This window comes from Myotis daubentonii, chromosome 14 (assembly GCF_963259705.1).
Source record: "Myotis daubentonii chromosome 14, mMyoDau2.1, whole genome shotgun sequence".
Taxonomy (NCBI): Eukaryota; Metazoa; Chordata; class Mammalia; order Chiroptera; family Vespertilionidae; genus Myotis; species Myotis daubentonii.
Window position 1 is genome coordinate 22108305 of NC_081853.1, and position 25127 is coordinate 22133431.

The 25127-nt window shown below is 51.1% G+C and overlaps 1 protein-coding gene across 1 annotated transcript in view; it reads left to right on the forward strand.

The window, feature by feature from the left end:
• The window catches only part of LMCD1 (LIM and cysteine rich domains 1), a 62036-nt gene that overhangs the window by 22923 nt on the left and 13986 nt on the right, over positions 1 to 25127 (forward strand). The window contains exons 2-4 of the mRNA XM_059663409.1: positions 12301 to 12389; positions 17296 to 17551; positions 23133 to 23462. Coding sequence (XP_059519392.1) covers positions 12301 to 12389; positions 17296 to 17551; positions 23133 to 23462 — 675 coding nt within the window. The remainder of the gene's footprint in view (positions 1 to 12300; positions 12390 to 17295; positions 17552 to 23132; positions 23463 to 25127) is intronic.

The following is a 25127-nucleotide window of genomic DNA, read 5'->3' on the forward strand; positions in this document are numbered from 1 at the left end:
TCTGCCTGGTGCTACCGTAGCTAAGCCTGTGGTCTTGAGGCCAGAGGGGTTAACGCTAGACCCCTCCAGGATCTGGCGACAAGTCCCCTCTTCCCTCTCCCACTTGGGGAAGGACGGTTCTCTCGGCCACACCTGCAGCCCCGGCCTGAGGCCTCCGCAAGCAGCGGAGGAGCGTCAGCAGGGAGATAAGTGAGCCAGAGGACAGGCGAACACAGGGCCCCAGTTCTGCCCGAGACTGGAGTGGGCAAGACAGGGAACGTTCATTTCACATCAAAACAGGAAAATACATATGACGGAAATGCGTGCCAAAAAGCATCCTGATGAAAAGCAAACACAGGAAAGAGCCTTGTTGTTGGCCTTCCCAGCATCCCTGGGGTTCTGGGCCCGCTGCACCACCGGTGGCAGGGCCCGTCACAGGGAGGGTTTGTGGTCGGGAAGAGTGGCAAAGGGAGAGGCAGGTATTGTGCTGGTGAGTTACTGATTTCATTACTCTGTTAAGGTTTTGTAGGGGGCCTTGCTGAAAAAAAATGAAGTGATTAAGCAAACAAACACCTCATAGACAACAGTATGGTGATTACCAGAGGGGAAGGGGACTGGGGGGAGGTAGAAGAGGGGATAAATGGTGATGGGAGGAGACTTGACTTTAGGTGGTAAACACACAACTTTTAAAAAAAAGACTTGTAACCCCTTTTTAGCAACTCATGTTTTCAGTTGTTGGGGAGCTTCAAAAAGTGGAGGAAGTCCAGACCCCTGTCAAGATCCTGGGGTTCTTGGGCAGGACAGTGAAGTGCCCCCTTATACTTCCCAGCCAGGCCACTCCCGAAAGGACGAAACTTCCTAAGGGAAAAACAAACTGACAACTCTTCGTGCTGCAGCTGGTGACCATCTGGGGCCTCCGGTGTCCCCAGTTTGGGTTCCTCCGTCTGACGGGCTCTCTCAGTTCCCACCCCCCATGGCCCTGCAGGGTGGGGAGGACTTCCCTGTCCTCAGGCCCGGCAGAGGGTCTCCACAGCCAGCCACGAAACTTAGAGGAAGAGAAAGGGGGGTAGTTTCCCCTCTGTACAGCTGTTAAGAACGTTATTGCATTTGGCACAAAAGTCTATGAGGCAGGCTTGTGCCAGGGCAGCTGGGACCAAAATGAAATGACAACAACAGAAGTCAGACCTGCGTGAAAACTCACCTTGTAGGAACTGTGTCTGCAAGTTGAGTATGGTGGTGGGTGTGAAGCCAATGATGTCAAAATCCAAGTTGGAGCAGCTGAGGACACAACAGTGTGGCCCCGTTGTTTCCAAACTTATCTGCACATCGGAATCCCCTGCGGTTGGGAGGGTGAAAAGATCCGCAGGTGATCCTAACGGGCAGACAAGTCCCTCACTATCAACGTATGGTACCCGGGGCCTGGCAGGGCAGCTCAGTTCATTAGAACATCATTCCAAGAGGTCAAGCTTGCAGGTTCCAGCCCAGGGCACATACAAGAAGCAACCAATGAATGCATAGATAAGTGGAACAACACATCGATGTTCCTCTCTCTCTCTCTCAAATCAATATAAAATAAAATTAAAATAAAAAAGTGTGATCCCCAGGCCAGCAGCACTGGCTCCCCCAGATTGGCCAGACCAGACTCTGCATGTTAGCCAGATCCCAGGTGAGCTTTACGCTAATCCATGTCAGATTAATTTGAGAAGCTCTGCTTTTCTCCTTCCTGGCACTGATCACATGTCTAACTCTACATTTCTGTGAGTTATTTGAGAAAAAAAATATGGAAGGGCCCCCAAAGTATCTTGGAAATGGCTTCTTGGCAGCACTTGCAGGATATTGGTTAAATTAAGGTGGAGATTCCAGATTCAGAGAGACCTGGGTTCAAATCCAGGCTCTGGAGCTTTAATTTGACCTCTGTGAATCCTCTTCATTAGGGAGCCCAACTCCTGGCTTTGTCACTGAAAGTGTTTCATCCAGGCCCAGAATCAGTTTCCAGCAAAGCCACACAGCGAGTTACCCTTCAGTGGGCTCGTGTGCAACCTTGGGAGACCAGCAAAGATCAGTGGTTTTCAGACAGATGTTTACATCTAAATCCCCGGGAGGGCTTGGACAGCCATGCTGGGCCCCACCCGCAAAGTGGCTGGTTCAGTAAGTCCAGGGTGAGGACTGAGGATCTGCAGTGCTAACAAGTTCCCGGGTGCTGCTTGGGGACCACACCTTGAGGAGCCCTGCAAGGTAACCTATCTCATGCGGGTGTTGCAGGATTTGCATGAGCTCAGGCTTAGCTCAGCGACTGGAAAACCGCAAAGCCCAGTACTTGTTACAGCTGATATGAATTCTTTTTATTATGGAAAAATGGGACTTACTGTAATAACTACATACAGCCAGGTGGGTACTAGACTTATGGGGGAGAAGGGGGAAAATGGAGATTACTTCATAAATTATATAGATGTCTAATCACTGTGCTGTACTCCTGAAACTAATCTATACTAATAAAAGAGAAAGATGCAAATTGACCATCCCTCCATGATTGCCCACAAGCCACGCCCACCAGCTAATTAGGAGTGAGTATGCAAATTAACCCGACAAAGATGGTGGGTTAATTTGCATACACAGGTGTCAAGCGCCCCAGGAGGCAACAGCGGCCATGGGCTCCCAGGACCTTCGCCAGCCCCCGGGAGGTAAGGCCAGCCATGCCTAGCCACGCCTGCGGGCTCCTGGGACCATCGCCGGTGGAGAGCAGAGCAGGAGAGCGGGTGGAGAGCAAGAGGTTTGGAAGACTTGGCAGAGCAGGAGGCTGCTGGACATAGAGCAGAGTGAGAGAGAGGGTGGCTTGGAGGATGTGGCTCCCTCTGTCACCCGAGCTTCCTCATCACAGCTGTGGAAACTGACAGCAGGGAGGAGGAAGTCCCACCCCGTCAGAATCAGCCAGAATCAGCCATTGGTCAGACAGCTCTCAGCGACCAGACAGCAAGGACTCTCATTTACCTGCATCTCAGACCATGACAGTAGAGAGGAGGGACTATGTCTAAAGAACAAACTGTTGTCACAAGGTAGCTCTGCAGCCAAAATATGCTGGTGTTATCTACAGAAAATGTCTGAAGAGCAGCGTGCATCTGATCTTGAAAGAAGGCGGCGCCTGCGACAGATGTATCTGAATGCTACTGGAAAAACGCTCTGATGCCAGAAAACACCGGCATCATCGACAGAAAATGTCTAAAGACCAACGTGCCTTTGAAGTTGAAAGAAGGCAGTGGCAATGACAGAATATGTCTGGAGAACAGTCATCAACAAGTACTACCAATTCTGATAGAAACTGCCGTCTCAGCAAAAATGGAGTACATGAGGATGCAATTCTCGAACATAGTTGTGGTGGAATGACTGTTAGATGTGAATTTTGCCTATCACTAAATTTTTCTGATGAAAAACCATCCGATGAGAAATTTACTCGATGTTGTAGCAAAGGGAAAGTCTGTCCAAATGATATACATTTTCCAGATTACCCGGCATATTTAAAAAGATAATGACAAATGAAGATTCTGACAGTAAAAATTTCATGGAAAATATTCGTTCCATAAATAGTTCTTTTGCTTTTGCTTCCATGGGTGCAAATATTGCATCACCATTAGGATATGGGCTGTACTGTTTTAGAATACACAGACAAGTTTATCACCGTACTGGAACTTTACATCCTTCGGATGGTGTTTCTCAGAAGTTTTCTCAACTCTTTATTTTGGATACAGCCGAAGCTACAAATAAAAGATTAGCAATGCCAGAAAACCAGGGCTGCTCGGAAAGACTCATGATCAACATCAACAACCTCATGCATGAAATAAATGAATTAACAAAATCGTACAAGATGCTACATGAGGTAGAAAAGGAAGCCCAATCTGAAGCAGCAGCAAAAGGTATTGCTCCCACAGAAGTAACAATGGCGATTAAATATGATCGTAACTGTGACCCAGGTAGATATAATTTTCCCCGTGTAACTAAGGCTGCTGTTATATTCAGAAACGACGATGGAGAACCTCCTTTTGAAAGGGACTTGCTCATTCATTGTAAACCAGATCCCAATAATCCAAATGCCACTAAAATGAAACAAATCAATATCCTGTTTCCTACATTAGATGCAATGACATATCCTATTCTTTGTCCACAATTGAAAAAGGCTGGGGAACAGATAATGCATTAAGACTCAGAGACAACAGTGTAATCGACAATAATACTAGACAAAATGTAAGGACACGAGTCACACAAATGCAGTATTATGGATTTCATCTCTCTGTGTGGGACATGTTCAATCCTATTTTAAATGCAGGAAAATTAACTCAACAGTTTATTGTGAATTCATATTAAAAAATGGAGGCCAACCGGATAAATTTCATCAAAGCAAACCAATCTAAGTTGAGAGTTGAAAAATATAGTGGTTTGATAGATTATCTCAAATCTAGGTCTGAAAATGACAATGTGCCGATTGGTAAAATGATAATACTTCCATCATCTTTTGAGGGTAGTTCCAGAAATATGCAGCAGCGATATCAGGATGTTATGGCAATTGTAACGAAGTATGGCAAGCCCAATTTATTCATAACCATGACATGCAACCCCAAATGGGCAGATATTGCAAACAATTTGCAATGCTGGAAAAAAGTTGAAAACAAATCTGACTTGGTAGCCAGAGTTTTTAATATTAAGCTGAATGCTCTTTTAAATGATATCTGTAAATTCCATTTATTTGGCAAAGTAATAGCTAAGATCCATGTCGTTGAATTTCAGAAACACGGACTGCCTCAGGCTCACATCCTCTAATTAATTCCCTTTCAATGTGCATGAATTTCATGCACCGGGCCACTAGTATAAAATAATACTGAATGTCAATTGCAATTGATAAATTAAAAAAAAAGAAAAAAGATGGGACTTAAGATGGTCCCTAAAGAGTGGGTGGGGTGGAAGCCCTCTGGGGTTTAGGTGACCATGAGCAAAACCACCGAATGTATATGTAGGAGAACTTCTGGAGGCCCATGACTGGGAAGAGAACCTGGGTGGAAACGGGAGATGATGTGGGGAGTGGAATGGGGAAATGTGGACAGGTGAGGCGGCCACATCCTGGGAGCCTCCTGACATCGAACACTCAGCAGCCTTGAGCCCTTTAAACGTGGTTAGCATTACTTCAAGCAAGGTGGCTGCTCGTACCCTCAATATAAACAAGCTATTAAGAGTTGAGAGTAAACCCAGAAATAATAGCAAGTGGTTATGGTTTTTGTCCCTTTCTTTTAAGTGATGTCTCTAGGAAACAGATTCATCGTCACAGCTTGGGTCACAGTGTGACTCCAACTCCCCAGAATGGTCCTCAGCACAGCTGGCCAGGCGTCCCTTCGGGGAGAAGCCTGTAAATTAGGTGAAACCAACACCTGGTGATTTTCTCCCACAGTCACCGCTCAGGACTCTGATTCACTTTCCTCTCTGGCTGCCGCCTTGACAACTGCCCTTGAGGCCTGTCCGTTGCCTTGAACATCTGTCTACACTTTAGTTTATTTAGCAGAACAAGGTTGGATGATAGAAATCCCAGGGCCAAGGTGATCATGACATTTTCCTAGTGCTCCCACCCGAGCCCCTCCAGGACTTCCCGCCCCTGCAAACACACCCTCCCACCCCTTTGGATCCAACAGGCCTGATGCCCAGAGCCCAGGACAGACTCGGAGGAGGCTGTCGGGGCCTGGAGACCCCTGGTGTGGTGGGAAGTCACGGGATCTGGATTCCACAGACATGAGTGTGAATCATGCTCTGAGCAGCAAATCCCATCAGTCCTCTGAGCTTGCTTTTCTCATGAGCCAAACGCAATATATCCACAGCCTACGGCTGATAGGAACATACTTAGTAAACTGTAGAGAGCTCGGTGCAAAGTGCCACGGCAGAGCGGACGAGAGCCTAGCTCTGCAGTAAGGCTCCTTGGTTCCAATTCCTGCCTCTAGCACTTAGGAGCTATTAGATCCTAACCTCTCGGCCTGATTCCTCATCTGAAAACGAGGTTAGTAAAAGTCTCTCTCTCATAAGTTTATCAAGTAGCTTTAGTTAAATATGAAAATGCTGGGCATTTCCCCCCAACACATAAGGCGTACTCAGTAAATGTTAGTTCCGTCGTAAACATTAGGAGAGATCAAGCGTGTGCTTGAAGGCCAGTACAGATCCGTGTACATTGGAAGGTGCCACCCCCCCAGATGAGCACCAGTCCAGACCACTCTGAAGGCACAAGTTGCTTCTGTGCCCAGACACACTGTCTTGCATTGCCAGTTGACTAGCAGTAATGGGGACACCTCACCGGGCTGTCTTAACTGCTAAGGAAGAGAATGCTTAAGGGAAATCACCCCGTGGGCTGTCAAGCTGTTATTATTTTGGGATTGTTGGTGGTAGTGGGGTAGTTTCCGGGATCATTTTTCTGGATATGATCTCAGCTCTTCTCTGGACCTTCTCATAACTTCACTCCACCCCAGCCATTTCCACCCTCTCTCCTGGGAACCCTAGGGGAGGGTTTGTGTTTAAGTAGTGGAGCATGTTGACCAATAACCTTTAATAACACGTAAGCTTGTGGCGCCTACTTGCAAAAGACATGTCCGAGTAGTTGACTTGGAATAGAATTTAGTGCCAGTTCAGAACACCCCAGCTCAGAAGGCAAGCCCATGCAGAGTCAGGAGGGTATGGGATGGTGTTAAGGTATAATTTTCTAAAAGGTACAACCATGACTCTTGTGCAAATATGAAATAGAACTTAGCAAAGATTTTAGTCCACTCATTCGCTAATGAAAGAATCAGTAAGAGATTCCAATCAGTTAAAAAACCATTTAAGAGAAGCATGGAACAGAGAATCTCAGAGGGAAGGGTGGCGGAGGGAAGAGATTAACCAAAGAACTTATATGCATACATGCATTGCCCATGGGCACAGACAATGGTGTGGTGAAGGTCTGAGGGGGAGGAGGGGTGTGAGTAAGGGGTGGAGGAGAGTTACTTGGGGGGTGGGGGAAGGGGACATCTGTAATACTTTCAACAATAAAGATATATTTTTAAAAAACTTTTAAGGAGCTAGGTATTCATAGTCAATTTAATGTTAGGACAAGATTGATGGGTTAGGTACAAGACTAGTTCATGTCCTCTAGGACAGTGGTCGGCAAACTCATTAGTCAACAGAGCCAAATATCAACAGTACAACGATTGAAATTTCTTTTGAGAGCCACATTTTTTGAACTTAAACTATATAGGTAGGTACATTGTTATTAACTTAATTAGGGTACTCCTAAGCTGGCCTTTGCTAAAAACGTCCTCAATCTGATTGAGGTACGTTCACTGAGGTCACCCCTTCCAACTCTCCCATCCACACTCGTCGTGTATACTTGTTTCGTCTAGCTCCTTTACGAAAACCGACTTCTGCGCATGGGCCAAGAAGTTTCAATCGCACTGTACATGTGCGTCCGCTTGTGGTATTTTGTGGAAGAGCCACACTCAAGGGGCCAAAGAGCCGCATGTGGCTCGTGAGCCGTGGTTTGCCGACCACTGCTCTAGGACAATAAACCATAACCTTTGGAGTTATCTTCTTCAAAAGAACATCGCCACTGGAGAAAAAGCTCCAAGTTAACATGTCACACCGAGTCTTGGAGCAGAGCTAAGTACATTTCTCCAGATAATCCTCGAGGGTGTGGGGGCAGAGGCAATGATTTTTTAGGGAGAATAGAAGAGAGAGGGAAAGACAGAGAGAAACATCGATGTGAGAGAAACACATTGATTGGTTGCCTCCTGCACGAACCCTGCCCAGGGCCCGGGCTGGGGAGGAGCTTGCAACCAAGGTATGAGCCCTTGATTGGAATCGAACCCGGGACCCTTTGGTCTGCAGGCCGATGCTCTAGCCACTGAGCCAAACCGGCTAGGGCTGGATAATTTTTAACAATGGTAAATGATTATTCCACTTTATAAACAACCTTTCACCCTTACATGATGCTTACAACAGCATTGCTGAGACAAAAAGGGCAAGGAAACCCCACTTATCAGAGAGGAAAACTGAGTTACAGGGAGAGAAGCTGAGCTGGGCGGAGAACCCCCATTGCCAAGTCCAGGTCTCATGCTCACCCCTCAAGTCCGCATTGCATTCCCCCTTCCGGGGTCCTCTTCATCTGCAGCCCTACATTGTTCTTGGTGGCATTTTCCCATCTAAGATTTCCCTTGGGGTTCACCTGAGGTCCATGCTCAAAGGCAGGCGTCCCGGTCGCCCCGCCCCTTGCATCCCCAGGGGACTTGGTCTGAGTCCTTTTCAGCCACTCACACAATTAGGTTCCACAACATCAGATGAACCAGATCCTACTACCCTGAGCCAAAGAAAATTGTCAAAACATTTTGTCCTCCCCTCGAAAAAAAGGACAGAATCGATGCTACATTCCAAGAACCCATTTTTTTAAGTGACAGGTCCTTTTAAGCTCTTCTCTTCTCTGCTTAGCTACTGTGGGCCACTGTGCCATCTGTCATCAGAGATGCAGTCCGCATCAGACAAGCCCACAGTGTATAAGCCGGGATATCTCACTTGAACACTATTTCTGGTCGGCACCCCCTCTCCCCCCACCCCCCCCACACACATAAGCAGGATCGTTTTCTGGGCTGGAGATAGCTGGGCTGGCTGGCTCCGGGCTGATAGCACGCAGTGCACGGGTGGCTATTTAATGTGTGAAACAGTCTGCCAGGAAACTGGCTGCAAGTGTGGCCTGATGCCCCAAATCTATTTCTTCCTCACAACGCCATATATTTTCCTCTCCCACGGACTTCTGTCGCCATGGAAACTGTCCCACCAACAGGATGGAGACAGGGTCCAACCCTCCGCTCCCTACACTTAGTTACAGAGGCAACACGTATACGTGAAACCAAGTAGAGTAAGAAAGACTATGTATGGGTATGCAGTTAGGAAAGTAGGTCCCCTGAAGTCCCCTAGCATTCTGAAGCTGGGGGGGGGGGGGCGCGGAGGGGGTTATTTTGAGAACATCTGGGTCTCTCAGACTGTTTACACAAGATAGAATGACAACGACAAACAGTCGGTACAGAATAAGTGCAGGCTACGCCCTCCCATGCAGCACCCATTTCTCCCTCACAGTAACTGCACGGGGCAGGTGGTTCTTATCATCCCCGTGACACAAACGCAGAAACTGAGAGTCCCCAAGACCCATCACCTGCCCAAATTCAGCTGAAAAAGGCCCAAAATGGGGAGTAAAACCCTGACCATCCAACCCCGAAGCCTGGACCTCTAACACACAGCCGCCTGCTCCCCACCTCCCACCTCTCCCCTCACTTCCCATCAGGCCAGGCTTCAAAGGCTCCGGCAGCCAGTTCCATCCGGCGTCTCCCGTTTTCCTTTGAGCATGTGATCCTCCCTGCCCCCGGCCCTGGACCACTTTATCGCATCCCACAGAACAAGGGCTCTGCACAGCAAGATGTGGGCAACCCCGATTCCGCCAGGTTTCTCATTTTCCAGAGGAGCAATTTAGGCGGGGCGAGGAAATGAGTCGCCTCTAGCTGCACAGCTCATAAATGTCAGAGTTGGCACACCGGCCAGCCTCCCTCCCCTTCCCCGCCCCCCTCTCCCCCCCCCCCGCCCCTCATCCCCCCCCCCCCCCCCGCGCCAGTGCTCCGCTTGCTGTGTTGCCTCACATCACTGTTTCTAATCCAAACCCTGAGCCAGCAGCTCGACTCCCCTGGCCAAGCACCAGGGCTAATCCCCTTGTAGGCTGACGGTGAAATCAGCCGCTCATTAGAAGAACCATAAAGCTCAAGCATGCAGGGTGCTGGCCACTTAGGAGGTGCTTCCACACGGCTCTCCCGTTCCAGGCCTCGCTGCCCCTGGGTGCATTTAAAACAATCCAATAATGAAGCCCCGTTCACAAAGTGTACGCCTCCCAGAGTCACCTTCGAACTACCACGGAGTGTGAAAGGATCGCGGAACCTCAACCAGTGGAACCCAAGGTGTTCAGGACAAGAGGCAGAGGCCTGCAAGGTTTCCCACGCCAATGGCTCTAGGAGCAAAGTTCTGCCTGGGAACGAAAGCTCCCAGTTCAGGACGAGCGGGTGGCGGTGCGCTTCATCTTGTTTTTCCATTTTAACACGAACCTTAACACCACTATGAGCAGGCTTCCCTTCACATACCTGCAACATGGCTCTAGCTCCCCCAAGCTGTGAGTGCTTATTAGAACCAAGAGCGTGGACCCGGCGCGAAGAGCACGCTCAGACGGCGGCCCCCTGCCCGTCAGGTCCTTGTGTACCTTTCTGCCCTGGCACGTTCTCTTCCTTCTGCCAGGAATCCCTTTCTCCTTTCCTGCCAGCTCACCTTGCACTGCCCTTGTCCACAGTCACCGCTTCTAAGAAGCCTCCCAGGATTTCCCATATGGGTTTATTGAAACCTTATTCTCTGCTCCTAAAGTATTTGTGAAAATAACAGCAGCTACCATTTTTTAGTGCCTAATACAGTCAGACTCTTTACATGCATTATCTCTGTACCTGTTTGGCAGGCTCAGCTGGTCCAAGGTCAATGTGGCTGCTAAGTCACGAAGCTGGGTTTGGAATTCAGGTCTCTCAGGCTCCAGAATCCATGCCTTTCTACTACACAACTGGCAGCTTTCCTGCCTCAGAATTACCCCTTCCAGGAGCAGGTGATAAATATGTGTTTCCTGCTCCATCTGCCTGTAGACTGTGTCTTCTGGGGCGTACCTGAGTCTTACGATGTATCCCTGTGCCTGGCACACAGGAGATGCTAAATAAGTGGTTAAGTGGAGCCCTAGCTGGTTTGGCTCAGTGGATAGAGCATCGACCTGGGGACTGAAGGGTCCCAGGTTCAATTCTGGTGAAGGGCACATGCCCGGGTTGTGGGCTCGATCCCCAATAAGAGGTGGGCAGGAGGCAGCCGAGCAATGATTCTCTCTCATCATTGATGTTTCTATCTCTCCCTCTCTGAAATCAATAAAAAAAAATAAAAATAAATAAAATAAAAAATAAATGGTTAAATGGATCAATAGCTTATTGAATGATGAGCTTTTCCCTTTATCTAATTAGCTGATGGAGCCTTGTTTTTGATAAAATCATAATGTACCAAATCACACTCCGCACACCCCACTCCCAACGTACAGTCAGGTAAGTTTCTCAGCCAGCAGGTCCATATACTAACCCACTGCTTCTCCAGTTCTAATGTAATACAAGTCTCCTACATTTTTTTAATATGATGTCATTGATTTTTTAGAGAGAGAGGAAGGGAGAGGGACAGAGAGCTAGGAACATCGATGAGAGAGAAACATCATCAATCGGCTGCCTCCTGCACCCCCCCACAGGGGATCAAGCCCACAACAAGCACAGCCCTGACCAGGAATCAATCCAGTGGCCTATCGCAAGCATGTCAAACTCAAAGGCTAACACGGGCCAAATAAACAAGGTTCAAGTTTATGTGGGCCGCAAGAAACAAAAGCTTCCATTTTCATAGAAACATAGGTTTATTTCGATGGAGACACGCTGAATACAAAGGGCTGAAATTAATGAGTCGTCGTTAATGAGTATTCGTTGTGGGCTGCCCGTTTGACATGCTTGGCCTATGGGTTCCTGGCTCGACGCTCAACCCTTGAGCGATACTGGCCTACATTTTGTGACATTGAAGGTTCCGATTTAAAAGGGCCGGGTGGGGCCTGAGGGTCTGCATTTCTGGCAGACTTCCGGTGACGCTGCTGATCCCAAGACCTCATGTGAGAGCCGTTTGGGTCTAAACGCAGCAGCAGCAGCAGCAACCATCGAACTTCCGTTCCCTTTGGCTGGTAACGCAAAGAAACAACCTCACTCGTGGGTTGTGCTCCTTCCAAAGCAGGACCAGACTGCGAGTGCTCCTGGTTTTCCATGTTTTAGCAAAATGTCTAAGTTATGCTTTGGGCTATAAACATTTGGCAGCATGAACATTGGCTTGCACTTTGGTTTAATCACACCCTCCCAATAAATTACAAGTAAATGAGGGAGAGGGGACATTTGCTGGAAGATTCCATTCCAGTGACAAGTGGATGGGGAAGTGGAGGAGGGGGAGGGAGGTGGCAGATGGTCCCTCACAGGGCCTTGGCAGCGAGTGACAACTGCAGGCTGGGAGGGAGCCGCTGCACGTTTGTGGGAAGTGCCCCACGGCCTGCCCTTTCCCAGCGGGTCTCCTGGTAAACAGTCAGCGATGGCTGGTTCACCACCCCTTTGCTGGCATGCCCAGTGTTTCAGAGGTCAGGCATCCGGGTCCCAGATGTTTGGAAGGAAAACACCCTCTTTTCTGCTCCTTTTCCAGATGTCCCTGGGCCAGCAGCAGTCAGCGCGAGGTGTGCCTTGTTTGAGATGCAAGGGGACCTGTTCAGGCTTCGAGCCGCACTCGTGGAGGTAAGGGAGTTTGTCAGGAGGCTCCGTCCCCTGCGCTTCTGGGCTGTCCTCTCAGGGAACCCTGGTGATTCTCTGCTGGGGCTGCTTCGGATGCAGGCGTGCTGTGGGGAGGAGTGACCTCTCGGCCTAACTCAGAAATGCCAGAGAGCCCTCAGGAGCCAGGACGAGGCAGGAGTTTAGTTCTCCCTTAACCGTGTCAAGGCGGAGGCCCAGCCCAGCAAGCGCTGCCCCCGGAAGGTGTGGGCAGCTGTTAGCTGGTGCCTGGTCCACTCTGGGTAGAGCTCTGGCCTGGGGTTGGGTGCATGGGGCTGCTCTCGTCCTGCTGCACCATCATCCCTGTGGGTGAGTTCTGATCTAAGTGCCCCTGGGACAGAAGTCAGGGTGTCCACATCCCTAAAACCAAGACCTGGAATTCATACCCAGGGGGAGGACCCCAAGAGCCAGCTGGACTTTTCTTTCTTTCTTTTTTTTTTAGATATAGTTTTATTGATTTCAGAGAAGAAGGGAGAGGGAGAGAGAGATAGAAACATCAATGATGAGAGAGAAACATTGATCAGCTGCCTCCTGCACACCTCATGCTGGGGATTGAGCACACAACCCAGGCATGTGCCCTGACCAGGAATTGAACCGTGACCTCCTGGTTCCTAGGTTGATGCTCAACCACTGAGCCACACCGGCCTGGATGGACTTTTCTTTCTCTTATTCATTGAGGGCTCTGAAAACTGGAGGTGGGGTTGCCACACTGTATAGTCCCACTGTTCACACCAGCATCTCTGTGCCTGGCACCCCAGGAGCTGTGCAGGGCACAGCCTGCGTGACTGTCCCTGCAGCCCTGTGAGGCGCCGTAGGGCACGACAAAAAGAAAGCGCTTTTGTCTCCCCTGCCAGAGCGACGCCCTGGGAGGCACTCAGCGGGGGGGACAAAATTTGGGACATGTTTATCTTAGAGATATTAACTTCCACTGTGAGAAGGCAATTCCAAAAGTACTGAGCTGAGCTAAATCTTTTGCATTTAAATGTTAAAATAACCCTAAGTGGTGTAGGATCTCCATTCTGCAGAACAGGAAACGGACGGTGGGGAATGGGGAGATGGCGACTAAATGGCCATCTCACACTCGGGTCTGTGGGGAACCCCATCCCGTGCCGTGAGCCTTCACAGCACAGAGCTGTTTCTTCACTCCATTCCTTGACAGTCCTCCCTCACAGGAGCTCACGTGGTCTTCTGGATGCAAAGACCCTCAAAGGGTCATCCAATCCCAATTCCTGTCCCCTGCACAAATTCCTCCCACAGCTACAGCACTCCCAGGACGGGGAGCCCCCCACCCCCGTTTTGGCCACTTGAGCTCTTTCTGGCCTGGAGGAGAGTCACCCATTGGTCCTGAATCTGCCCGGAGTATCAGGGTGCCTGGTTTCGTAGAACAATGTTTAGAACCATCAGCTTAGGACCTTCAGACAGCTCCTTTCAGAGTTCTGGGGGCAGCGGGCTAATGATCCCCACATGCACACACACAGTCCATTCAGTAGCATGTCCTTTCTCACCAGGTTCACAGCCCCGTGCTTTCTGTAGTCTGACGCCTGAAAATGACTGTTTCCTATGGTTGGTCCAGTTTTCTAGGTGTTTCTGGGTGGCGGGCAATTCTGGGCCCGGGTTCCTCACGGCTGGAAGCAGACGTCTCTCAGCATCGTTTACATCCCTACATTTCCTCACCATCTGATAAATGATTTGAACATTGAGTGAGTGCATCCTTGAGAAGGGCAGCTTGCATCCTGTGAACTCTTTGGTTAGAACCACCTTAACAGGGACCTAAATTCAAGCCATCCAGGAGCAGTGAGGTCCCACCTTTAGGGAGAAAACTATGTCAAACCACTTTTATGCTCCAGTTCCCATACTCTCCTTAGTCTGAAATAGACGTGAAGATCCAAGTAGCCAGCCTGGGTTAGTGGGAAAGGCCCTCAAGTAAATCACAGGACAGCATTCACCATTCACGTGCCGACTCTGCCTGAACAGGGCTCCTCCCTTCTCTAAGCCTCAGACTTCCCAGCTGAGAAACGGGGGCGTTGGAGCTGAGGTGCTCTGGGGTCTCCTCTGGCTTTACAATCCCATCGTTTCAGGCAAATTGTTTATAATCAAACAAACGATTCACATGTTAGAATTAGAATGGAATTAGTGTCAGAAGCACAGAAGAGGAGCATCGCTTAGAGAGGAGGGTACAAGAGCAGGCTTTCAGAACAAACATATGATGAAAACAAGGGGGAGATTCCCAGTAGCCTTCCCTTCAGCATCCCGCTCTCCCAGTAGCCACACCCGCTCCTTGCCCACCTGGCAACCCTCACAGGACACTGGACTCCCCCCAAGGTGGGGCCCTTCTGGGACTCCAGGTGTTTCAGAGAGAGCCCAACGCAAGGTCCCTCCCCAGCATGCAAAGATTTCTTTATATTATTATTATTATTATTATTATTATTATAATCCTAATTAGCTTTATTTTTTCAATATACACTGCCTTCAGTGGGGAGAGAGAAAAAAACACCCTGATTTAAGGAAAACTGGAAACATAATATGAAAAATGGAAGAGACCACTGGCGTCAAGTTACAAAATGTTGCATTCTTCAGGGGGCGCCCTCCGGGAGTCCCCCCTGTTGGTGCCCTTCTCCTGCGGCCCTGACCCAGGCCAGCTGCAGCAGCCGCCTCCGATACAGTGTTAATTCTGCCCCTTCTCATGGGCAGGGGATCGTTGTAATTCCGCAGTAAAATAGCTGGGTTATTTCCTATGCTTTTCGAGGGACAACCTGGAGAAAGTCGCCCGGAGCTGCTTAAAGTCCCGAAAGGGACCAAGTGGTGACTGTCCCACTGGTGTGCATCGGGATCACCTCGGGAACAGGATCCCAAATGCCCAGCCCGGGGCCCATCCAGACTCATCCATGCCTGTGACTAGCGAGGCCGGGGCAGGGCATCTCCAAGTTCACCCAGCTCCCCGGGGGATCTGATACGCAGCAAAGTTTGGAGCAGGGGTCCTCAAACTACGGCCCGCGGGCCACATGCAAATACAAATATTGTATTTGTTCCTGTTTTGTTTTTTTACTTCAAAATAAGATATGTGCAGTGTGCATAGGAATTTGTTCATAGTTTTTTTTTTAAACTACAGTCCAGCCCTCCAATGGTCTGAGGGACAGTGAACTGGCCCCCTGTTTAAAAAGTTTGAGGACCCCTGGTTTGGGGACTCCTCAATAGACCAGACAGTCATCATCTTAGGCTTTGCAGGTCAAATGGTGCCCATCACACCTAGTCACCTTGGTCCTTGCAGCATGAAAGCATTAATTTATGTGAGGACATGGAAATTCATTCAAAATTTTTTACCCACTTAAAAATGTAAAAACTATTCTTAGTTCATGGGCCATCCAAATGTAGGATTTGGCCTGTAAGCCATGATTTGCCAGCCCTGATGTAGAACAGCCCTTTGATTTGATGAGTAAGAAACAGACCTGTGGACCTAGTATTCAGACCGAGATGAGATCCCAAGCCTGCGCCTTTTCCACAGTCAAAGGTTTTCTGTGACGGGCTGCAGAAATGGCCGTTTTAACACCACTGAGGACCCATGTATCTGTGTCCTCTACAATCCGGGTTCCTGGAAAGAGAGGGTGGACTTCTATAAAGCCCCAGCCGTGGACCTAGCAACATGAGAAGTATGCATAAAGGAGAAATGATGTGGAAGCCACCTCAAAGAACATCTCATTCGTTAGCATTTTTCATTTCAAAATTTGCGTTCCCACATCTCCACTAGCCCCGGGAAGTCTGCGTTAACCAGGAAAACAATGGCAGCTTCTCCTCCCAGTTTTACGTACAGACAGCACTGGGGAGGTCAGAGGGCCCATGGGAGACCGGGATTTCCTCCTCCTCCCACCTCCTCCCACCTCCTCTCACCTCCTCCCACTTCCTGCTGTCGCTGCCCACTTCAGACCCACGGTGCTGTGGCCATCTTCTTGGAGAAGCTGTCTCCTCCGTGCCTCGTAAAAGGGAGAGGCGAGAGGACGGTACTGATCAGGAAGAAAATGCCCCAGTTCCACAAATCACGCAGCCTCTTCTCATGAGAACGAAAAGACCCGTCTTTGCCCCGCATCGCCTTTAGGGTCATAGTCTCCCTTGAAGTGCCAGACTTATCCTTGAGTTTGTCCATTGTGACTTTTCTCAAACTGCGGCCTATGAATGGGAACTTGGGCTGCAAGTTTCTCCTGAAATAATGTCGCAGATGCTGCGTTCCTCCCCCACTTGACGGCGCACTGCACGTCAGTTCACTAGACAGGAAGCAGCTCACACTAAACAACGGGCTCCACCTCTGTAGCCCAGTTTTCCCAGCGCACCTCCACTGAGCCCTTGTCCTCGCGCCACACACTGACATCCTGTGGTCCATCCAGCGAACCCCCACAGCACATGCACCTCTCACAGGGCCCCACTGAGTCCACTTTACGTGATAGCGTCCACCCGATTCTCTCTCCCCTCCCACCCCACCTGGAAGTTCTTTGAAGGTTGTGAAGGGGCCTCCTTCCCCTCAGGTTACACCAGGGTTTCTCAACCTCAGTGCTACTGACATTTCAACTGGATGACTCTTTGCTGCAAAAGAGGGGCTGGGGACTGTGGGATATTTAACAGCATCTCTAGCCGCTACCCTATAGATGCCAGAGCACCCCACTGCGACAATCAAATGTGTCTCCAGACATTGCCAGGTCCCCCAAATGCAGTGCCATCCCAAGGGCCCATTGGCCTCAGGTTACCATGTGTCTGCTGCTAACCTTTCCAAGTGACTCAAGTTAAACTTTGCACTTGCTTTCAGAAGGGTGGATGCTGCCAGCAGGAGACCACCTCTCTTTCCCGGGGGTTGATCTCACTTGTCTCCATCTCTACCCGCCCCCAGGAAAATATGCAAGTCCTGCAAGTGCAGCCAAGAGGACCACTGCCTGAGCTCCGACCTGGAAGATGACCGGAAAATTGGCCGCCTGCTGATGGACTCCAAGTATTCCACCCTCACGGCCCGCGTGAAAGGCGGGGACGGCATCCGGATTTACAAGAGGAACCGGATGATCATGACCAACCCCATTGCCACTGGGAAAGATCCCACCTTTGACACCATCACCTATGAGTGGGCTCCCCCCGGAGTCAACCAGAAACTGGTAAGACAGCTTCCTCCTACCAAGCAGTTATTTTCTTGCCCTTGTAAATGTTAGCCATGCCACAGCTTCCCACATTTCAAGAGGGCAAGGTTACAGAAATAGTAGAAATGGCTGCTGTTTCATTTCTGTTCCTACCTTACTATGTGACCTTGAAGTGAAGACTGTCTGGGCCTCAGTTTCCTCATCCATAAAATGGGTACAGTTGTTCATATGACCTCTAGGGCCCTTCCAGCTCTAGTACCTGGCTGCTCATGGTTCCCTGTGGGCTCCTCACTTCTCAACAGAGGATGGCTTATCATCCAGACATCTCCAAGTGCTTGTCTGCATCTGAGCCCTGTTCATGTCCCCTCAGCATGGCTGGGATGTGCCATTTGCAAGCCTTAGGAGAGCAGAGAAATGGCTTGCTTCTCCCTCGCAGCTGAAGTCTCTTGGGCTTAGAAGGGAGAGCCAAACTGGCTTTTCCCAGCTGTGGGACAGAGGCACCCAGAGAAGGCTTGTGCAAATAGTTGGAGAAGGCCTGAGGAGGGCAGAAAGGATAAGGCCCACAGAGAATGGGTGACTTGCACAAGTCACCTGCCTACCCCCTGGAATCTCTGGGTCCTCCCTGGACAGCCCCTGGAATCTCTGGGGGCTCATGAAAGTCCCCATGTTGGGCATCGCCCCAGACCATTAAACCAGAAACTCCCGATCTCAGGGTCAGAATCCCCAGAAGTGAGCACTTGAATGCTGCCCCAGGTAGTGCCATGTGCAGCCACCTTCAAGACCCACTGGACCAGTCCAGTTCTGAGTGGACCACGCAAATTTCAGCACATAAATCACCTGGAGAGCCTGCCTAAATCAGCCGGGACGCTTGGGTCCTGAGATTCTGCACTCCTGACAGGCTCCCAGGCGATGTAATGCTGCTGGTCCCCAGGCCACACCTGGGACAGCAAGAGCCTAGGTCAGTGGTTAGCAAACTGCGGCTCGCGAGCCATATGTGTCTCTTTGGCCCCTTGAGTGTGGCCATGAAGTTTCAATCGCACTGTACGTGCGCGCCCGCACGTGGTATTTTGTGGAAGAGCCACACTCAAGGGGCCGCAGTTTGCCGACTACTGGCCTAGGTGATTTCTACATGTTAGTGAGCTAAAGGAGTTTTAGAGATGCAAGCCTGACATTTAGTTAAATCTCACCTGGGAGGAAAGGAGAGCCTTTGGAATCCCACCTGGTTCCGTCCCCACAGGCTCCTCCCACAGCTCCTGCTATACCCCTGCCACTCAGTACCCTGTTATACCCCTGCCACTCAATACCGTTATACCCCTGCCACTTAATACCCTGCTGCACCTGTCACTCAGTACATCACAGCCCACTGGCTGTCCTCCTTCCAGCTCGGAACACACTAAACTCATCCTCCTCAGGGATTTTGCACTTGCTGTTCCCTTCCTTGGCGTGTCCTTTCCCTGTCCTTGCATGGCTGGGGCCTTCTGACAGTCAGGTCTCTAACTCTCCAAACTGCAGAAGATGCCACCCACTCTTTGGCTCTCTTCTCTCTCGCTCTCCATTGTTTCTTTAGAAGCTTTTAGAAACAAACATAATAGTCTCATGAGCGAAGCTGGGCCCACGAGGGCATCCTGTCCTGTGCACTGTCCTGTCGGCCCCTTGCGCCGTGCAGGGCGCGTGGTGGGCGTGAGTATTTGTGCTGCGTCGCCGCCCTGCGCAGTGACACTCCACATGGGTCTGTGGACGGGGCCGCTGCACAGAGCCCTCGCAGCCAGTCCACAGTGAGAAGTGCAGCCGCTGAGAATAAATGTGGGGAAAGTTTTGTAGCGATTGACGTCCAAGGGTGTGATCCCTGTGGTCAGACTCCCGTGAAAGTCTCACGTGACTCGTGCGCCCTCTCATCGCGTGCAGGGGCCCACAGAGCTCTCTGCGATCGTGGGAGAGCTAGCCCGACACCAGCCCCTCACCACAGAGAGTCTGAGCAGCACAGCTCCGATCTACGCGGAAGAGGGGCTACCCCCTTTGGTTGAAGAGGACAGAGGCACAAATTGCTTTTTAAAGCTGTATTTTTGAGAGGTCTATCTTAAAAGAACACTTCAGCATTTGTGAGCTCAGCCACCCGGTGGGGTAGGAATTATTTTACGTGTAAGGACACTCAGGTGGTTACCTGGCCTTTGCCAGCTTGAGGGGCTGGGCAGGGGCAGGTCCCGGGCCACAGAGGGTGGCGCCAACAACAGCAGCGCCAGGACTTGCCGGCCGGTTCCAAAGGCGGGTCTGCCTCCGGTGCACAGGTCTGGGTAAGCCATCCAGTGGGCCTCTGAGATGTCAGTGGAAACTGACGCGAGCAGCTCTTAAAAGGGCTGGCTGTGGGCGCCAGGAGCTGGCTGGTGAAACCCCCCAGGGCTGGGCCCCAAACTAATCAGAGGACGGCACCGTCGGGCCATGGTTAATGCTGGCTCATACACCACAGGGTAGATAGGCCCCTCTGTCGGCCCTGCATCTGGCCTGCTGAGCAAGTCACAGTCTTGAGATTGGACGACTCTCCCTTCCTACTCAACTTCCCGACTTTGTTTTTTAATTCCCAAATGGTGGGGACTGATTATACTTGGGAAATGGGACCAAATTTTGCTGTCATCCTTCGCAACCGGAATTAAAGCCAGAGAACTCCTTAAACCTTTAAAATCTGGTCACAGTAAACCTAATTGCTAATATTTATTGAGTACTTACTGTGTGCCAGGCACTATCCAGGCATGACCTCACCTAATTTTCCAACCTTCTTAGGGATGTACTGTTATTATCCCCAGCTACAGGGGGGGAAACTGAGGCTCAGAGGGGTAGCCACATGCCTCCCAACTCCCCAGCTGATTTAAATGGCAGAGACAGGTCTTGAAGTCAGGGCTCCCTGACTCCAAAGCTTGGGCTGTTCCAGGCCAGGCGAACTGGGCAGGTGGAAGGGGAGGCAAAGAGACGGTGCCCAGCTGGGGCTTGGAGCTGGAACAGGAACACAGGGTCCCCGGGAAGGAAAGCTGCCGGTCCCCAAGGCCCCAGCCAGGAACCCATGAGCTCTGCAGGCCACAGACACCCGCGGCCAGGACAGAGCCATGAGAGGGCACTGTGGGTGCAGGGCTCGGCCACTGCTCCAGGCTTCCAGAGTTTATTTGTAAAGCTGAGCGGGAAGGGGTGCAGCCCTTTAAGGCCAGAGCCACAGACATATCCCGGGACCGGGGAATCCTGGCACCAGGCCATAGGGACCCAGTCCACCCACCTGACATGATGACAAAGGGAGACCCCCCGCCCCCGCCCAGTGATGGGGGACATTTTTTTCTCTGCAAATCATCCGTCTTCCAGAGAGGCGGAACAGAGGGGGCTGAGGCCAAGCTGCTGAGTTCAAAGCTGCCTCTGCCACAGACTAACCGTGTGACCCTGGGGAGTTGCTTAACCTCTCTGCGCCTCAGTTTCCCAAGAGGCACTATGAGTACCTTCCTGCTAGGGGTGTTGTCAGAAGTAAATGGGTTCACGTAGGTAAAGCACCTAGAAGAGCCTGGAACTCAGTAGCCGCCACGTCGTAGCCATTCCCATCATTCCTTAAACCACTCGGCTTAGGGAGTGGGCGGCCTTCATGGAGGAGGTGCCTCTCCCAGGAGCCGTGCCCTGAGGCTGCCTCACCACCCGGGCAGAGAGAGCCAAGCCCTTGTTCCCACTTCTCCAAACTCCTTCCTTCGGGCCTGGGAGCAGGGCAGGCCCCAGGCAAGAAGTGGGAAGCGCTGCTGTGGGCGTTTGCCTCCCAGGGACTGTCCCTGCCCAGCCTGTTGGTCGTGGGACTGTTGCTTCCCTCGTCCTCTGGATGGTCTCATCCACCCCCCAACCCACTGTCCCCAGAAAGGCCCTGGCCTGCAGGGGTGCTGCTCGGACGCACCCAGGAGGACCTGTGAAAGGGCTCACTTCCAGGCCCCTCCAGGTTCCTAAGTCCGAGCCTCTGGTGGGCCCAGGGGAGCTTTGCACAAGGCCTCCCAGCGAGTCCTATGCAGCATAAAGCTGGAGACGGGGTTCCTCAGACCTACCTGTCTGGCCTGTGCTGGAAGCCACCTGCAATCCCATTCTGGTCAAAAGAAAAACCATGCGTCACCCTGGTCTTCCCAAGACTGGTTCAAGGATAAGCCCTTCCTGCTGGGTAGTCAGCTGTGTGGCTCCATAGAGATCCTTGTTCTGCCATGTGTTGGGTGAAGGACCGTGGCCTCTTTGGCCACAAGAACCCATCACCCCCTTGGCCCCTTGCATGGGCTGTAGACCCAGGTGAGCGCTGCTGCTCATCTCTCTTAGCCGTGGTGGAGATCAGGTGAGTCACCACAGGCTTCTCACACTCGCCAAGACCATCATGACCGTGCAGTCTACTCTGAACTTTGCGGATGAGAGAACTGAGGCCCAGAGGGGTCGGCACTCTCTCGGTCTTCCACAGAGAGCAGCAGCAGGGCTGGAGCTGGAAACCCAAGTTTCCTGACACCCAGGACTCTGTCCACCATGCAGGCCATCTCCCGCATCTGGGAAAGCACCGTGAAAAGTGTTAGGTTCTGTGCAGGGATTAACAGGAGGTGCTGTGAGCCCACAGTATCAGAAGGCTCCTCAGCTGGTGTCCCTAGAATCCAGGGCAGAACCATGGCCACCATTCAACTGGTGAGTCCCACAGGAACCCAGGTCTCCTCCTCCCCTTTTCTAAAAACACTCTTATCCAGAACTCATTTATGATGAAACCCAGCATATACCAGGCTCTGGACTAGTACCCCCGCCCAGCTTCCTCACCCCTGCTCCCTAAAAGCAGATGACTGCTCATTATGAATTGCAGTTGATTCACACAATCCCCAATGATGAGATATGAGACAGGCAGGTTCTAAAACAGTAAGTTCAGCAGCAGCCACCTGGGCAGTGGGATCAAGCAACCTGGTGGTGTGTCAAGGTCATGCCCAAGGTCAGACACAGAAATGGAGAACAGTTGTCAAGGATAAGCACTTTGCCTTTCACAGTTCCTCGTGCTGCGTGACTCTGACCTTTACTTCCCCCTCTCCCCCATCCCCAGGACCTACCCAACTAGAAGATTTCTGTTCATTTATTTTTTTTTCTAAAAAGGCCAAATTGGTGGTTATTTCTGAACATATTAATATTCAGATGGTTACCATTCATACCCATGTGGAAATGTTACTGACTTCAGACCTTATTGATACTACTGTTGGAAGGTGCCTTTGCAGATTTTTAAATTAATAAACCATGAAAACCCTTACATCCATAATGATTTAATTATATTTTTCCAAGAAAAGCAATTTTAAACTAGATTGACTTTTTTAAAATTAGGCATCGACATGAGGTTAGTAAAAATACTCCATTTTGAAGGAAACAAAATCCATGTCCCAAAGCCAGAAAATCTAAAATGAACACCTGCTTACATCACACCATTCTCATCAAGGAAGTGACCTGTGACTACCACTTGGGTGTCACCACTCCTTCCCTGGGAATCCTTGGGTTCGGCCAAACCCTGAAGAAGCTGGAGGAGGTTCCCCAGTTCTCGGGTCTCTGCTGGGGCTGGAGAGTCACGTCGGTTTCTCCCCCTGCCCAGGGCCTGCAGTACATGGAGCTCATCCCAAAGGAGAAGCAGCCGGTGACGGGCACCGAGGGCGCCTATTACCGCCGCCGCCAGCTCATGCACCAGCTCCCCCTCTACGACCAGGACCCCTCTCGCTGCCGCGGACTTTTGGAGAACGAGCTGAAACTCATGGAAGAATTTGTCAAGCAGTATAAGAGCGAGGCCCTCGGTGTGGGAGAGGTGGCGCTCCCAGGGCAGGGCGGCTTGCCCAAGGAGGAGGGCAAGCAGCAGGAAAAGCCGGAGGGCACAGAGCCCACCGCCCCGACCACCAACGGCAGCATCGGCGACCCGACCAAAGAATACGTAAGTCTCTCCCAGGCCGTGCAGGCCTCCTCCCCTCATCCCTGCACTCATGCATGCAGTCAGGCCTCCAGCAGCGATTGGTGCTCATTCACTCTGCGCCTGGCACTGTCCCGTGGACAATAACACAAAGTCATGCCCTGCAGAGTCTCTCTGCCCAGTGGCAGTCACGGACAACCAAACTGTGGCAGCTTAGGGAAAGGGCATGTACGCTTGCTTGGGTGAAGGTGGGTGTGGGTTAGGAGCCCAGGGCCATGCTGGCCTCAGAGCTAGGAGCCGCCCAGGCCCTAAAGAGGTGAGCAGGTGCCATGAAAGGCTCAGAGAGCAGAGCGGAGGCAGAAGATGGAAGGAAGTCCCATGTGATTAAAGGCAGGGTGAGCTGGGGGGAGATGGACACCAGGCTGGCCAGGTCAGCGGGGGTCGCTTCCCGAAGAGTCAGGCCATTCATCCATCCATCCCTCCATCCCTCCATCCCTCCATCCATCCCTCCATCCATCCATCCATCCATCCACCCATCCACCCACCCATCCACCCATCTACCCATCCATCAATCCCTCCCTCCATCCACCCATCCACCTATCCCTAAGTGCTGATCAGCCTGTGCTGTTTGCTGAGCCCAGGAAATCAAGCAGCATACTCTCCCCACATGGGAGAAAGCCATGGCTTACGGCTTCACTCCAAGGGCCATGGGGGCGGTGGCAGGCTCCCCGGGAGGTATCGTGGGATTGGACCCCTGCTTCTGAAAGCTCTCAGAGCCAGAGTGAGGGTGATGTTGCGGGACGGGGCAGGGCGGGGGGGATCCTCTGGAGGCTGTTTGGGAACACACAGAGGAGCAGGGTCTGGGTGGCGGAAGCCTCAGGGATGGGTTTGCCTCATTCTGTCCCTCGGGAAGTGAAAGGACCAGCGTGAGACTTTGTCGTTGCTGAGTTTCATGGCTGCCAGCTCCCTTTTGCACCAAACCCTTCAGCAGTCAGGTGACCTCAGGCTTCCATTTAACATTTGGAGGTAGAAGTACACGGTCCTCAAGCACATCACCTGGCTTGCTGGGAACAGGCTGCAGTCACTGTGTGAGCCAGACACCCAGGGCAACGCCAGCCCAAATGGCCCTGTCCCCGCTGCTGCATTGACGCAGACTTGTTATCTCAAACCGAGGCCTGCGTCTCCCACCCCCGTGCTGTTGGCCCGCCATCTAGGATTACCATCTAATAAACTGTGTTTATCTGAGAATTAAGACAAAAGAACAAAGCTTACTTTCTCTCCCACACATCTGGGGGTGATGCTGAAAAGACCCATTTCTCGGGAGGACGACACGTCCCAGGGACTTTAAAATTAGATCCTGTTTTATAAACAAATCTCCCCCCTGACACTGCCTTCTTTCCACCCTCAAAGAGCTATTTGTCCTTAGGATTAATCCTGTGTGATTCCAAGTTGGAAGGCAACTTCTTTAAGTCGTTGTGACATTTCCCAGTTGCTATTCCCGAGAGCCACATGTTGATCTAAGAATGTTTTTTCTCTTGGACTCAGCCCCACAGTTTGTTCAGGGTGGAAGTGGGGCAAAGGTGGCTTGGTATCCCAGATCCCTGCCCATGGTCCACTTTCGGAAACACTTCTGACACTTAGGAAGCATTTAAACAAGACCAGACAGTAAATGGCAGATTCCGTAGTGAG